Source organism: Ipomoea triloba, chromosome 7 (genome assembly GCF_003576645.1).
Source record: "Ipomoea triloba cultivar NCNSP0323 chromosome 7, ASM357664v1".
NCBI classification, from domain to species: Eukaryota; Viridiplantae; Streptophyta; class Magnoliopsida; order Solanales; family Convolvulaceae; genus Ipomoea; species Ipomoea triloba.
In genome coordinates, this window is record NC_044922.1 from 27,367,280 (window position 1) to 27,380,881 (window position 13,602).

At 35.5% G+C, this 13,602-nt stretch overlaps 1 protein-coding gene across 1 annotated transcript in view; it reads right to left on the reverse strand.

The window, feature by feature from the left end:
- Positions 1–10,772: 10,772 nt before the first annotated feature.
- Positions 10,773–13,602, reverse strand: part of LOC116024662 (transcription termination factor MTEF1, chloroplastic) — a 4,978-nt gene continuing 2,148 nt past the window's right edge. The window contains exon 2 of the mRNA XM_031265615.1: positions 10,773–11,455. Coding sequence (XP_031121475.1) covers position 11,455 — 1 coding nt within the window. The 3' untranslated portion in view covers positions 10,773–11,454. The remainder of the gene's footprint in view (positions 11,456–13,602) is intronic.

Below are 13,602 nucleotides of genomic sequence, written 5' to 3' on the forward strand. Positions count from 1 at the left end.
CAAGGAGCAAAGACAAAAAGTCCAACCACTAACATGGGATTGCAAAGGGGGAGTGAGGGAAACCTCAGACTAGGAAACATGGATTACTGCTACACTTCTCTTCATTTGGTTTAGTGTCTGGTTTGGTGCTAAGTGTGATGATCAAGTGTGGGAGAGTCAGTTAACCTTGTCTGTTTGCCACTGGACCAACAACATGTTGTGGGTTGGGATTTATAACCCTATCCTTTCAATTGCTCTATCCCCAACATTGTCCAAGAGAATTAATTGAACTATATTTTAGACCTTTTAACAAGAATCTAAGGTTGGCCCACACCCCGGCTTGACAGACTATCTGGAAAGAGGTAAATCATGACCATTGTCGCTGGTGCGACTCGATCTTTCTTTCTAAACTTCACTCCCCTAAGTCTCGGCCTCACAGTGATCACTGGACTCGATGTCTGGTCTTTCTTCCTAAACTTCACCCCCCTACGTCCCGGCCTCACAGTTGATCACTGGACTCTGGTCTTTCTTCTTAAACTTCACCCCTATGCCTTGGCCTGACTGTCGATCTCTGATCTTTCTTCTTAAACTTCACTCCCCTATTCGATATAGGGCCTTTCTTCCTAAACTTCACTCCCCTACGTCCCGGCCTCACAGTTGATCCCTGGACTCGATGTTTTCTTCATAAACTTCACTCCTGTGACCAACTGAGCTGCCCACAATTTTTTTTTTTGGTTCAACATATTTAGTATTCATTTTCTTAGGATTTTTTTGCTAGAATCATGCGCTTGGTGTGGAATTTCATACTTTTGACGACTCTAATATCAATTGTTAATATCAAACGCTTATCACTACACCAAAAAATAAAACTATTAACAAAGACATAACTTTATTTCCTAATACTTGCAAAGCCGTCAACGTTATATTTCTAAGGCACGATGCTGGCATGGAGTCGACCTTTCAAGACACCGCCTAATATTTCTTGTCCTACTAATTAAGAAAAGAATATTAATTATTAAGGGCAGCAAAAAGTATATAGCCAAACTTGAACTAGGCTAGATTACAAAAACCATGCATGCTAACAACCATGTAGATCCACACACACTTTGAAGTTAATGAGCAAACCAAACTTCCTAAAATGGTTTAAATTTATTACCCACTAAAACAGGTTAAACTTCTTCTTGTATTACACCAAAAGAGAGAGAGAGAGAGGGGTGGTAATTACCAAATTGTACATACCCCTAGCCAAAAGTAGTCTCAAATCATGATGGCAATAGCCCTAACATCAATAGAAGAAACATAAGCTGTAAATAGTGTTTGCTAGTCAAACAGTGACCTGACAAAACCCGTTAGGAAGAAGCAGAAATCATAAAGTATAATAGTAGGGAGTGGTACAATCCTTGCTGCCCTACACTCATTCATTTCTATCTCTTATATATGTTTGCCCTCTTTTATTTTGAGGTCCCTTAGCTTGCCTAGCTACTACTACACCTTGCCTACACCCTCACATTATTATGAGGACTCACTTCAAGTCATCTTGAGTTTTCAAATTCACACTTCCACTTTCTTGCAAAGTTGAGGGAGTTTCCTAGAGTTAATTTCGGTTTTAGGGCGTGTTTGAAAATTCAGTTCATAAAATGATTTATGAAAATTATTTTTTGAATTTTTAGTGTTTGGATGTGCTTGGAAAGTCAAGTCAACGGAAATCATGTTCCATTGACTTGAGAAAATATATATGGCTGTTTTGTCAAACAGTTTATTCAATTTGCATACTATACTAGCTAGGCTAGTCGGTTTTGCATACACATGAACTCATACTTTTTTTTTTTTGGATAGCGAAGGAAACTTGCAACTACTACCGATAGTGTGCACTTGGTAAACCTCATTCATGTGTAATAGCGCGCAAACCACATAGGAGAGGTAAATTACACTAGAAAAATCATGTGCGACGGATTTGACTGAAAGCTGAGTGATGGGCTGACAAGCACATGAGTTCATACCCTTAATCTTATACTTAAATGACTCAAATATCTTTCACTTGAATTAACACCATTTAGTAAATTGGATGATAATTTCCCTTGCCCCCCCCCCCCCCCAAAATTGTTGGTGCCCTAAAATGCATATATGTAAGGGGTAATACATGATGAAACCATATTATTTTTCTAGCTAGTTTCAATGATATTATTTAATCTTCTATAATTACATTAAATTTTAACAAATTCAGGACTGAACATTATTAAATAGGTATAACGAGTATTATAGCACTTGATATTTCATTCACCAGAACTTTTATGGTAACTATATATTAACACGAGTACTAACAGGTCCAATCATCTATTATACCAAATAACATCATCTAATCTAAACATATATTTGAAAACTTTGATTATTTGATTTACTTAATTTGGTTTGGTGATTCCAAAAATCCAGCTGCATAGAAATAGTGAAGTGACGATGAAATCATGAAATTTAGCAGTTTCAAAGACAGGCAATAGCAAAGGGCATATAGATTTTGGCTATCTTAAAGACATGTCTCATCAATCATCTTCAACCTTTGACAAGACTATGCCTCAGCTCTCTCTCTGCCCTGTGGATGCCATAAAACCACCACCATCTCCACCACCACCTCCACCGCCCTCATCATCACCCCTACCCAATCTAGCCTAGGTATAATGGTCTTCCCCACACTTTTTTTTTTTTTTTTTTTTTGCCATTAAATTTTGTACTCTTCAACAGTTTCTTGCCAGGCTATTATTTTGACTTTTGCTTGATTTATACTATGCTAACAATTTCCATTTAGGTCTTTTAATGGAGTTGGCATGTCATTTGAATTGAAAAATATTTGCCTGACAATTAGTGTTATTCTAATGTTTGGGTCAATCATGTCAGAATAATATATATATTTTTGTAAACTAACCACTCACACACAACTTATCCAGGAGTTTGGTTGTTACTAAATTATATCTCGATTTTCGGACCTTCTCGCAAATTTTATCAGTTTATCAACTATATTTGCTAGGCTTGTTCATAGAAGATAAATAACGAGGTATCTGTAATTACAGGTTATCAACTTGAGGTTTAAGTCAACTCTAGTGACCTGTAATTACAGGTTATCAATTGATTTTTGGACCTCAATGCTCTAAAATAACATGTTTAAGGACTTAATTGTAACCTTTAAAAATTTTATGGCATAATTAACTTCTTGAGTAAAGTTCAGAGGTCTATTCAACCATTTTTCCAAAAAAAAAAGGATAAGTAAGAAATCAATTTCTATTAGTAGTTCTTATCAACTAATGGTTTTAAATAAAGAATTACTGTAAATTTTGACAAATCTGTTAATAGATGGATCAAAAACATCAATTCACAGATAACATAAATATAAAAAATGACAACACATATAATAACCTTTATTATCCTATATATATCATCCAAGGACAAAAGGTGCAATATTCTCAACTTTTTTTATAAAAAAAAAATATGAAGATATAGTTAAAAAACCATATTGTTTAAAAAGCAAGCATTGCAAGTACACCCACCATCACAGAAAAGAGAAATAATAATGCAGGGAAGAAAAGGAGGAAAGTAGGAAACAACACTGAACAGTGAAGTGACAAACTGGTAAAGCAAAACAAAAGATACAATATCACAGATCAGAGTACATGTAATAAAAGGAGTTAAATTTTATTCTGAGAAGTGTGCAGGATTTAGGTGTAAGAAATTTTTTTTTAAAAAAAAACATGTAAAGAAAAATATGATCAAGAGATCAAGAACTAACTGTAAATAAAATTAAATAATAGTTTACTTAGTTCCACTTAGAGCCCGAGAGCCTACGCTCACAGGGCAAAGGAAATCGTGATGCTAAAGTATCCAGCGTTACAAACATCATATTTATAGACAATCTCAACTGTACATTTACACAATTACCCTTGTATCGTATCTTAGGGCGTTGGCCCCACACCCCTAACCCACTCAATGAACCCTATTTAGATTCAAACCACGGAGATAGGTATTGCCAATCCCATTCGGCCACGCCCCACTCAGCGAACCTAAGGCGACAGGTGCACCATTACCCACTTAGGAACCATAGAGACAGGTGTTGCTATTCCCATTTCACTTCACCCCGTCCCACTCAGCGAACTTAGGTCAAGTTCAAACAACGGAGACAAAGGCTACCGTTCCATTTCGTTTCGCTTCGTTACACTGCACTCCACTATATATGGTCTAGTACAGTAACAATATTATCTTCCAGTAACATACAAAACATTCTCAGCAAGCAAAGAAAAAGTAGGTGGAAATTAAAGGAGGAAAGGGCATTGGGCATTGGGATTGTACACAAACTTGAGAACTATCCAAAGAAAGGGGTTGGATCCACAGCTAAACAATGCCACATATAGATAGTACAGTATGAAGTTAAAAAGTGTATGTAGGCATCCATGGCATGGCATGCCCATCTTTTTTCAAGTCAGTAAAACCAACAGAAACAATAAGTGGTGTGCTTAATTCCCATCCATTCATTTCTTTAAAGACACCCACCCAGCCATTGCCAAACCACACATCACATTTTCCCATCATTTTTAATGCCACAAATAGAAACTAAAAGTTGGTTTTCCACTACTTTTCATGATTTGCTGGATGTTAACAACTCATTGCAGCTTAGCCTGGATGGGTTTTAACTTGGTAGGGGGGGGGGTGGTTGTTTGTGTAATGCATGAAGGACATAACTTGGGATGATTTTCCTCCTTTTACCCCATGAGTTTGTGAAAGTAAAACTTGTACCCTATATATATATATATATATATATATATATATATATATATATATATATATATATAAATAAAGGGTAGTATTGAAATTCCGTAAAATGTTATCAAAGACGTGCTAAACCTACAAAAACATTAGCAAAAATTGAATTAAGTTCTAATCTATGTAGCACAAAAATATAAAATAGGACACTGAAAATAATAGTACAATGTGAAAAAACCTACAAACATAAAAATATATAGGTTGCATTTTCAAATATTTTTCTTTAAATATGCACAATATTGTCTAGCCATTATATATATATACAGTTTGGTTGTGAACCTGGAAACTCCTATCTACCGTTTAGATGAGTGATCAGACGGCTGAGATATTTGGAGTGGTGCATCCGATGCAATGGTGCAGTGATGTATATTTAACAATGATACATAAATTCACATGTTAATATAGGTTCTCATTTGCAACTAAATACACACACACACATCACATGTTTTTAATTTCATAAACGACCCTAAAATATTTTGGAAGAGTTGTCGTGAATTTCCTAAAGGGAAACACATTTGAATTAAAAAACACTCCCTTATTAAGAGTTTCTATGCATCATCATCGGACTTTACGTAAGAGAAAAGATATAATAAGGTAAAATCAAATATAATACTCTATCCATTTAACTTTTTGTTTCTGGTTCGATTAATAAAATTTGCTTGAAGTTATTTATAATTTAATTTTTTATAAAATTAAATTTTATATTAAAATTACTATTAAACACAAAAATTATAAGAAAATAACAACTAAAATAAACAAAGAATAAAGCGTAGCATGAAAGAATAAAACATTAAAATGGAGGTTTGACTAATAAATAGTATGCAAGTCAACATAAAATATTTAAATGTAATTTACAAAGTTTTTTATTTATTTATTTATTTATTTTCAACCCCATAAGGTTGATGGAGAACATAGAATGTAAATAAAATTTCCAAAGATGCCCTCTGTATATACCAAAGTAGCAAAGAATTAAAACTCAAAGGATAAAGGTGCAATTATCAAACATGCCTAAATATTAGCAAAGATTGATGATGAACAGAACCATGGAAGACCTATGTATGTAGCTACTACTAACCCTAAACCCTATATATCTATATCTATCTGTATCTATCCATCCCACCCCATCTGTTATCATTTCTGACCACAACAGTAGTTTTTGTACCAAAGTTGTAGCCTATCAGAAGCCACTGAGACACTGTGAGAGGTAAAAGCCAAGAAGCTGGGGGGCAGTACTGGAATTTCCACAATGGCAAGAAATAAAAATTTGTACAACACAACAATAATACAGTGGTGGTGCAAGGAGTTAAGTAAACTGTGCACAGCAGCGTTAGGGGAAGGGGAAAAATTGGTGGGCCCTCGAAGTCTTGATCCAGTGTGTGAAGTATAATTCTAATATTTGACATTCACAAGTTTAATTCTTCTTAATATTTTTTCGATTGAGTTTGTAGTACAAAATTTTTTTGGTGCGATTTAGTCAATGCATACCCTTGAATAGTAGCCGAATGTTTGAAAAAATGATAGGGTCCTAGGAGTAATCGAGTGTGTGAAGCATGATTATCGTATTTGAAAGTCATGAATTCGATTTTTGTCAACATTTTATCTGTCTTGAAGTCGTTCAGGGTTTTTCTAGTGAAATTTATATTTTAGCCAATGTACATTATCGAATAGTGACGGCACGTTTGGAAAAAATTGTGGACCCTCGAAGGCATGATCAAGTGTGTGAAGTATTATTCCAGTGTTGAGAAGTTATGAGTTTAATTTTTGTCACCATTTTCTCAGTCGAGCCCGTTATATAAGATTTTTTCAGTGCGATTTATACACAAAACATGATTTAGTCAATACACATTCTTAAATAGTAATGACAAGAAAAGGATGGGTAAGCAATGAAGGGTAGTGTGGGGAAGGACAACTTAGGACAGTGTTTGATTTTGTTTGAGATTTTCTTTCACTCACTGGGGAAGAGACACAGCTTTACTAACATAGAGGAATCAATTGCTCTTGGACTTTCCTCTTTATTTTTTTCCTCTTTTTTATTTTTTAATGTTTTTGTAAAAAGAAAAAAAAAATTCATGTTTTTCTGTCATGGAATCCTGTGTGTCTGTGTATGTATAGACTGAGCAGCCACAGCAATGGGGATGGTAAAAAGATTATACCTGTGTCTGTGTGTCCACGTGCGTGGCTACCCTAATGTTCTTGCTGTTCCTAACGTACGTACAGTATCCAGACCACGCATGTTGTGGTTAGCACAATTTAATGTTTGGTTTGACCATGTCTATCCTCCATTTATATATATTCATCTCTTACCATGAAAGGTAATGTTAACATGTGTTTTATTGGTATTAATTAATTAACTTATGAGGGAGTGTTTTGTGATCGTCTAGTTTATTTTAGATGAGGATTTTTTAGGCGTCTTTCAGTTTAGGACGCTCATATCACGTACAATCTAGAGTCTTGACTTTTTGTGCGCAAAAGTGTATAATTTGATATTGAACTTTGAAGTTGAACATGTTGGATAAAAAAACACCCTAATGAGAAACTATTGAGTTAAGTTTTATTTGGCAACATTGCCACACTAAAAGAGCCAACACCTCCACTGGGAAGACTACAACTGTACCACTTGACCACAAGATCTTTGGCACTAAAGTATCATTTTAATTCAACTACAATTTCATTTGACGACCACAGTTCATTGTAGAACAATTGGATACATCTCGCGATTTAACTCATCCACTTGTCTCCAAGATAAGAGTAATGAAAGACATAGAAATTGTACGTGCACGACTAGGCATATGTGAGACAAACCAATTGAAAAATGACAATATCGAACCATCTAAACCTGCGTTTTGGTCTCCCAGTCAAATGTAATCGAGAAAGCAATACTTGTGATCGGACTCATCGGAGTAATGATGATTTCACCCCACAAACCTCCTAGTCATACCCCTAGATTAAAATAGCAAAATCACGTCTCACAACCTTTTTAGCCGGCCTTCTCAAGGCATTTGGCACAACTTCCTTGACCGACGAATCCACGCTTTGTACGTTTAAAGTATGTCGAAATTCCGTTATGTGTCCCCATACCCGCCCATATAAGACACATTTATTGTTCAAGGGTGAGACTTTTAACACTTTTAACTATCCTAGACACTCCCGACCTAGCCACATCTATTACCGACCAGTCTTTATCTTCCCAAGCCCAAAGAACCAGCCGTAGAACGGCTAGACTGGATGGATATTTCATCGACCGTACACTATAGAATTAACCATATCAACACTTATGCTAACGAACTTTGAATCAAACTTTTTTTTTTATTTTGAGTAAGAGTTAAATTCTATAGGTGTGACTTGAGTTGAATTCATATTAATCTCAAAGTGGTAAAGATATTGAGTGTCATATTAAAAAAAAAAAGAGAGTTACTTTTAGAATAAATTACTGAAATAATTCATTGACTATAATGCTTTCACTACTTTGGTTATCAACTTTCAATTTCCTCAAATCATATCATCAACTGAAAATAGTTCTATTACATGGACTTCCAAATCTTACTCTTGATGTAACAGACACAAGTTACTTTTTTCATGTCGGTCACAATACAAAGTGTTTACATCAAGATTTGTATGTGGGGATAAAAATTGTGAATAAAAAATGGGAGTAGACTGTAAACAGTGTATTTTTTTGGATAAAATAGTAGTTAAAACTTTACACAAAGCAATGCTCTACCCTTCAAAGATATTACCTAGTCAAAGATATTATTAAATGAAACTAAAGAACTAAAATAACAGAATCACTATAGTCCATTGATTATTTTAGCAATATACCCTTATTTTTATATGGGCTTACTGACCCTAATACCATGGAATAGATGGCAGGTAAAACAGTAAAAGAAAAATTAAGAGGGGCTTTTATTTTACTTAAATGTTTACCTGTATGGTGAGGTTAAAATAGTTAATGCAGTGGAAAGAAGTGAAAGTGAGGGACAATTCTTTCACCAGAATTTTACTACAACTAACACCATGAATTGGGTATTTCCAAGAATAAGAAGCAATCAAGCATTTACTCCATAGTACAATATGTATGTCAGATTGTTCAATCCAGCAAGCCTTGCATCACTTATATTGATCAGAATGTCCTATCCCACACACCATGCCATGCATCAACTCATCTTAAAGCTTTGTCCTTTGTTGTCATTCTCTTTAATTTTTCAATGTTATTGCCCACCAGATAGGCATGGAGTAATTTGAAACCAAACTATCTGTATTTGGTTTGTTACTAGATCAGGGTATGTTTGGATTATTGAGTAATCTCCAATTAAGTTGGTCTGAGAGTTAGCTTGATAATTACAATGTACTAAGTTCGACTCCTCATGTGGAATGTCAGTTAGCATTCTTGATTTTTACTGAGCTAAGTTAGTTTACTTCCTAGTCATTTGTCAGTTATTCAGAGTACATTTTCGGGTCAAAGATGGTATGTTTGTAAGTACAAGTTATATATATTAGATAATATGATGTCATAGATATAATAAACGAAGAAAGATTGAAGTATTAGTTCAATATAGATAAAACACCAATTCCCTTGAGCCAAAGTTCTAAGTTCGACTTCTCATTACAGTTGGCTGACTCCTCATGAAAACTGCCTATTAACTTTTTTAGTTTGAATTGATCAGCTATAAACAACTTAGGCTATTTTATCTCCTTTTGATCCTTTACTGGTTAAGGTCATAAAGCGAGCACATGTTCGAGTCAAAGAGAGCATGTTTGGAAGTTCAAGTTATACATCAAGTAATCTCATGGTGTTATAAAAGTTTTCACAACTATGAACTCACAAGCAAGCTCTTCATCATTTCTAAAAGCTTATCATTTCCATTTCCATGGGAAGAATGAGGTTTCCCCCCTTTAATAATGAATGCATCTAATATACATACAATAACTACAACATTTGTACTTGTAAGATAAGATACCGAGTATGTTTTGATATAAACATAGGCTCCACGGCAGCATGGAAAGACGACAAGGAGGCTGAATGGGCATCACGACTCGTGAGATCATCCCGTGGCAAGCAGATGGTATCGAGTAGACATGGTTCTTGAAGTCACAAGTTCAGAGCACACGATATCAGAGTTTTGTGTAATCTCTAGACTTTTGGCCATCTCCATTTGACCTCATCAGTCATCACCATTCCTAAAGAGGATTTTAGCAATTTCCCATGGCCATTCTTTTGTTAAAGGGTGTGTGTGGGGGGGGGGGGGGGGAAGGGGNAATTGGGTATTTCCAAGAATAAGAAGCAATCAAGCATTTACTCCATAGTACAATATGTATGTCAGATTGTTCAATCCAGCAAGCCTTGCATCACTTATATTGATCAGAATGTCCTATCCCACACACCATGCCATGCATCAACTCATCTTAAAGCTTTGTCCTTTGTTGTCATTCTCTTTAATTTTTCAATGTTATTGCCCACCAGATAGGCATGGAGTAATTTGAAACCAAACTATCTGTATTTGGTTTGTTACTAGATCAGGGTATGTTTGGATTATTGAGTAATCTCCAATTAAGTTGGTCTGAGAGTTAGCTTGATAATTACAATGTACTAAGTTCGACTCCTCATGTGGAATGTCAGTTAGCATTCTTGATTTTTACTGAGCTAAGTTAGTTTACTTCCTAGTCATTTGTCAGTTATTCAGAGTACATTTTCGGGTCAAAGATGGTATGTTTGTAAGTACAAGTTATATATATTAGATAATATGATGTCATAGATATAATAAACGAAGAAAGATTGAAGTATTAGTTCAATATAGATAAAACACCAATTCCCTTGAGCCAAAGTTCTAAGTTCGACTTCTCATTACAGTTGGCTGACTCCTCATGAAAACTGCCTATTAACTTTTTTAGTTTGAATTGATCAGCTATAAACAACTTAGGCTATTTTATCTCCTTTTGATCCTTTACTGGTTAAGGTCATAAAGCGAGCACATGTTCGAGTCAAAGAGAGCATGTTTGGAAGTTCAAGTTATACATCAAGTAATCTCATGGTGTTATAAAAGTTTTCACAACTATGAACTCACAAGCAAGCTCTTCATCATTTCTAAAAGCTTATCATTTCCATTTCCATGGGAAGAATGAGGTTTCCCCCCTTTAATAATGAATGCATCTAATATACATACAATAACTACAACATTTGTACTTGTAAGATAAGATACCGAGTATGTTTTGATATAAACATAGGCTCCACGGCAGCATGGAAAGACGACAAGGAGGCTGAATGGGCATCACGACTCGTGAGATCATCCCGTGGCAAGCAGATGGTATCGAGTAGACATGGTTCTTGAAGTCACAAGTTCAGAGCACACGATATCAGAGTTTTGTGTAATCTCTAGACTTTTGGCCATCTCCATTTGACCTCATCAGTCATCACCATTCCTAAAGAGGATTTTAGCAATTTCCCATGGCCATTCTTTTGTTAAAGGGTGTGTGTGGGGGGGGGGGGGGTGAAGTGGTTCAAAAAGGTCAATGTTGATGACAGCATTGAATTGTGTATGACATTTCAAGTTTGGCTGTGTTTCTGCAAATAGTTAAGGAAGAAGAGATGTAATGGATGCCATACGGTTCTATGGTTTGGAGCATAATGGAAAGTTGAATCATCGTGTGGAGTTGGAAGACCGGGGATTGCCATGCCGACCTGTCAAAGAACAGGAAAGTCTATCAGTCCAATTTGCTCGGCCTAATCAAAAGAATGGGCCTTCAAACACATTATTTATATACTTACACATAACGCCATTAATGGTCATTTACCAATCTTACCGGTGCATAACTAGTCTTACTGCCACTGGTCTACTTGCTCAATCTCGACTCTCTCCCATAAAGCATAAACTAATTCGGTATACAGAAAACGCCACTTACTTTTAACTGTAAGAGCAGTGACACTGTAATTGTTGTAGGCATGGATAGTTTTGGACTTTTTGGCGAAAAACTATACAAAAGTTGACTGCTTAGATGAGAGCATATCAATGCATGATGTGGAAGTTCATGCAGGCCATACAATCATTTCTGCAACTGTGCAATGCACAGACTTCAGAAAATTACCAGTAAGCCATTGCTCCTTGTCCCTCCCATTGCCCCAATTCTCTTACAATTGCAACTTGTTCATTGCAGTTCTAACTCAAACGAAACAGTAACCAGTCGGTGAAGAAACACTCTTAAGGACTTGTACAGCTGAGGGTAAATGTCTTTTCAATTTTTATTCATATTCATTATTGATGTTTTAATGCTCCACCATCAAGAAGAAACATCAAGGCAATATGGTTCTTCTGGCATAATTGCATCAAATTTTTTTGGGTGACGAGGGAAACTCGCAACCACTACCCAAAGGTGTGCACTAGGTAAACCCCGCCTTGTGACCCTAGTCCGCTAGTCGATAAAGGACCACAAGAAGGTAAACCATCCTAAGTTGCCCATAGTTGACTGGCTCAAACCAAGAAGGCCAATAGGTTACTCCCACTGAGAGTTGAACTTGGAACCTTGTAGTTACCAAGTTAACAGACCAACTTGACTGGAGTTGCCCCTGAATAACATCAAATTTCTTACTATAGAATGTATACCTCCTAGTTTTGTGTTTGGCTGTTCATCTTATTTGCAAGTTTTCATTTTGTAGAAAATTCTAAACACCACTATTCATAGTCAACAGCTAACTATCAGCTTGCTAAGGGGAATTATGGAGTAAGTTAGACAAATAGAGCAAAGCATTCTTGGATTAAAGAGTAAATATGAAATTTATTACTGAAACAGAAAATTGGCAGAAAAAAACAGTTCATGCAAATTGCATACAGCAAGCAGTATAATTGCCGTATCATCTAAGTTACTAGCACTCCATTTAAATTCACTATGGACACAGTATAAAGTCTGATTTCTCCAAATTGCAGATAGAATTTCAAACAATATACGGAGTATCAATTATATGTGTCTTGCAACAAGCTCACCCCCAGATGTTTTGCTGAGCTATATGCTATAAGAATCACTTAAATCATAATACCCGTTTTTATACCTTGTCTAGTTTAAGTTATTGCGTAAGGGTGAAATGCACTCATTGAGTAGAAATGGATAGGGTAGGGGGAACAAAGCAATAATAGAAGAAATGGAGCAAATGGTAGCAAAAAATGTGTATTCCATCCATCAAAACCTTAAATCTAAATCTAGTTAAGTTCAACCACACAGATTCTATGCAAAGGACAATTGGCCAGTTGAGAAAATTGATCAATGCTAACCAGCAAAATGCAATGGAATGACTACACTCATATTCCTAAAATCGTAAAAATCTCTATTCTATGGTTTCTACCCTAGAAAAATTACTAATCCACCTTACCACCAACCACTAAATCTACTCCCAATTCAAGCCACTGCCACATCTAGCTAGCACCATAAGTTTCCCATTGGGTAGAAAGTAAGGTAATTACAAACTGGGTTGGCTCGATTTTGACAAAAACATAGAATTTACTATAATTGCAACAAATATTCCAAAGTATTTGCAAATTTCCAAATGATTTTTTTTGGGTGTAATCTGCTCAAGTCTGATTCTTAACTATTTTAGTTGAGTCTCATTTCCCTTTCGTTTAGTTAACATAAGATTTATAAACTTATTGTGGCAGCCAAGGTTTAAACAAAAGAAAGTTTTTCAAGCACAAACTGAATGTTTTTTGCCTCACATTTTTGCTCATTTAGTCATTCTCTACACTCTAAGATTGTTCCTAGCAAATACAGAGCAAACAAAATCATTCCACCCAACAGTTACATTGCACAGAATAAAGTGGAAAACCAAAAAAAAAAAAAAAA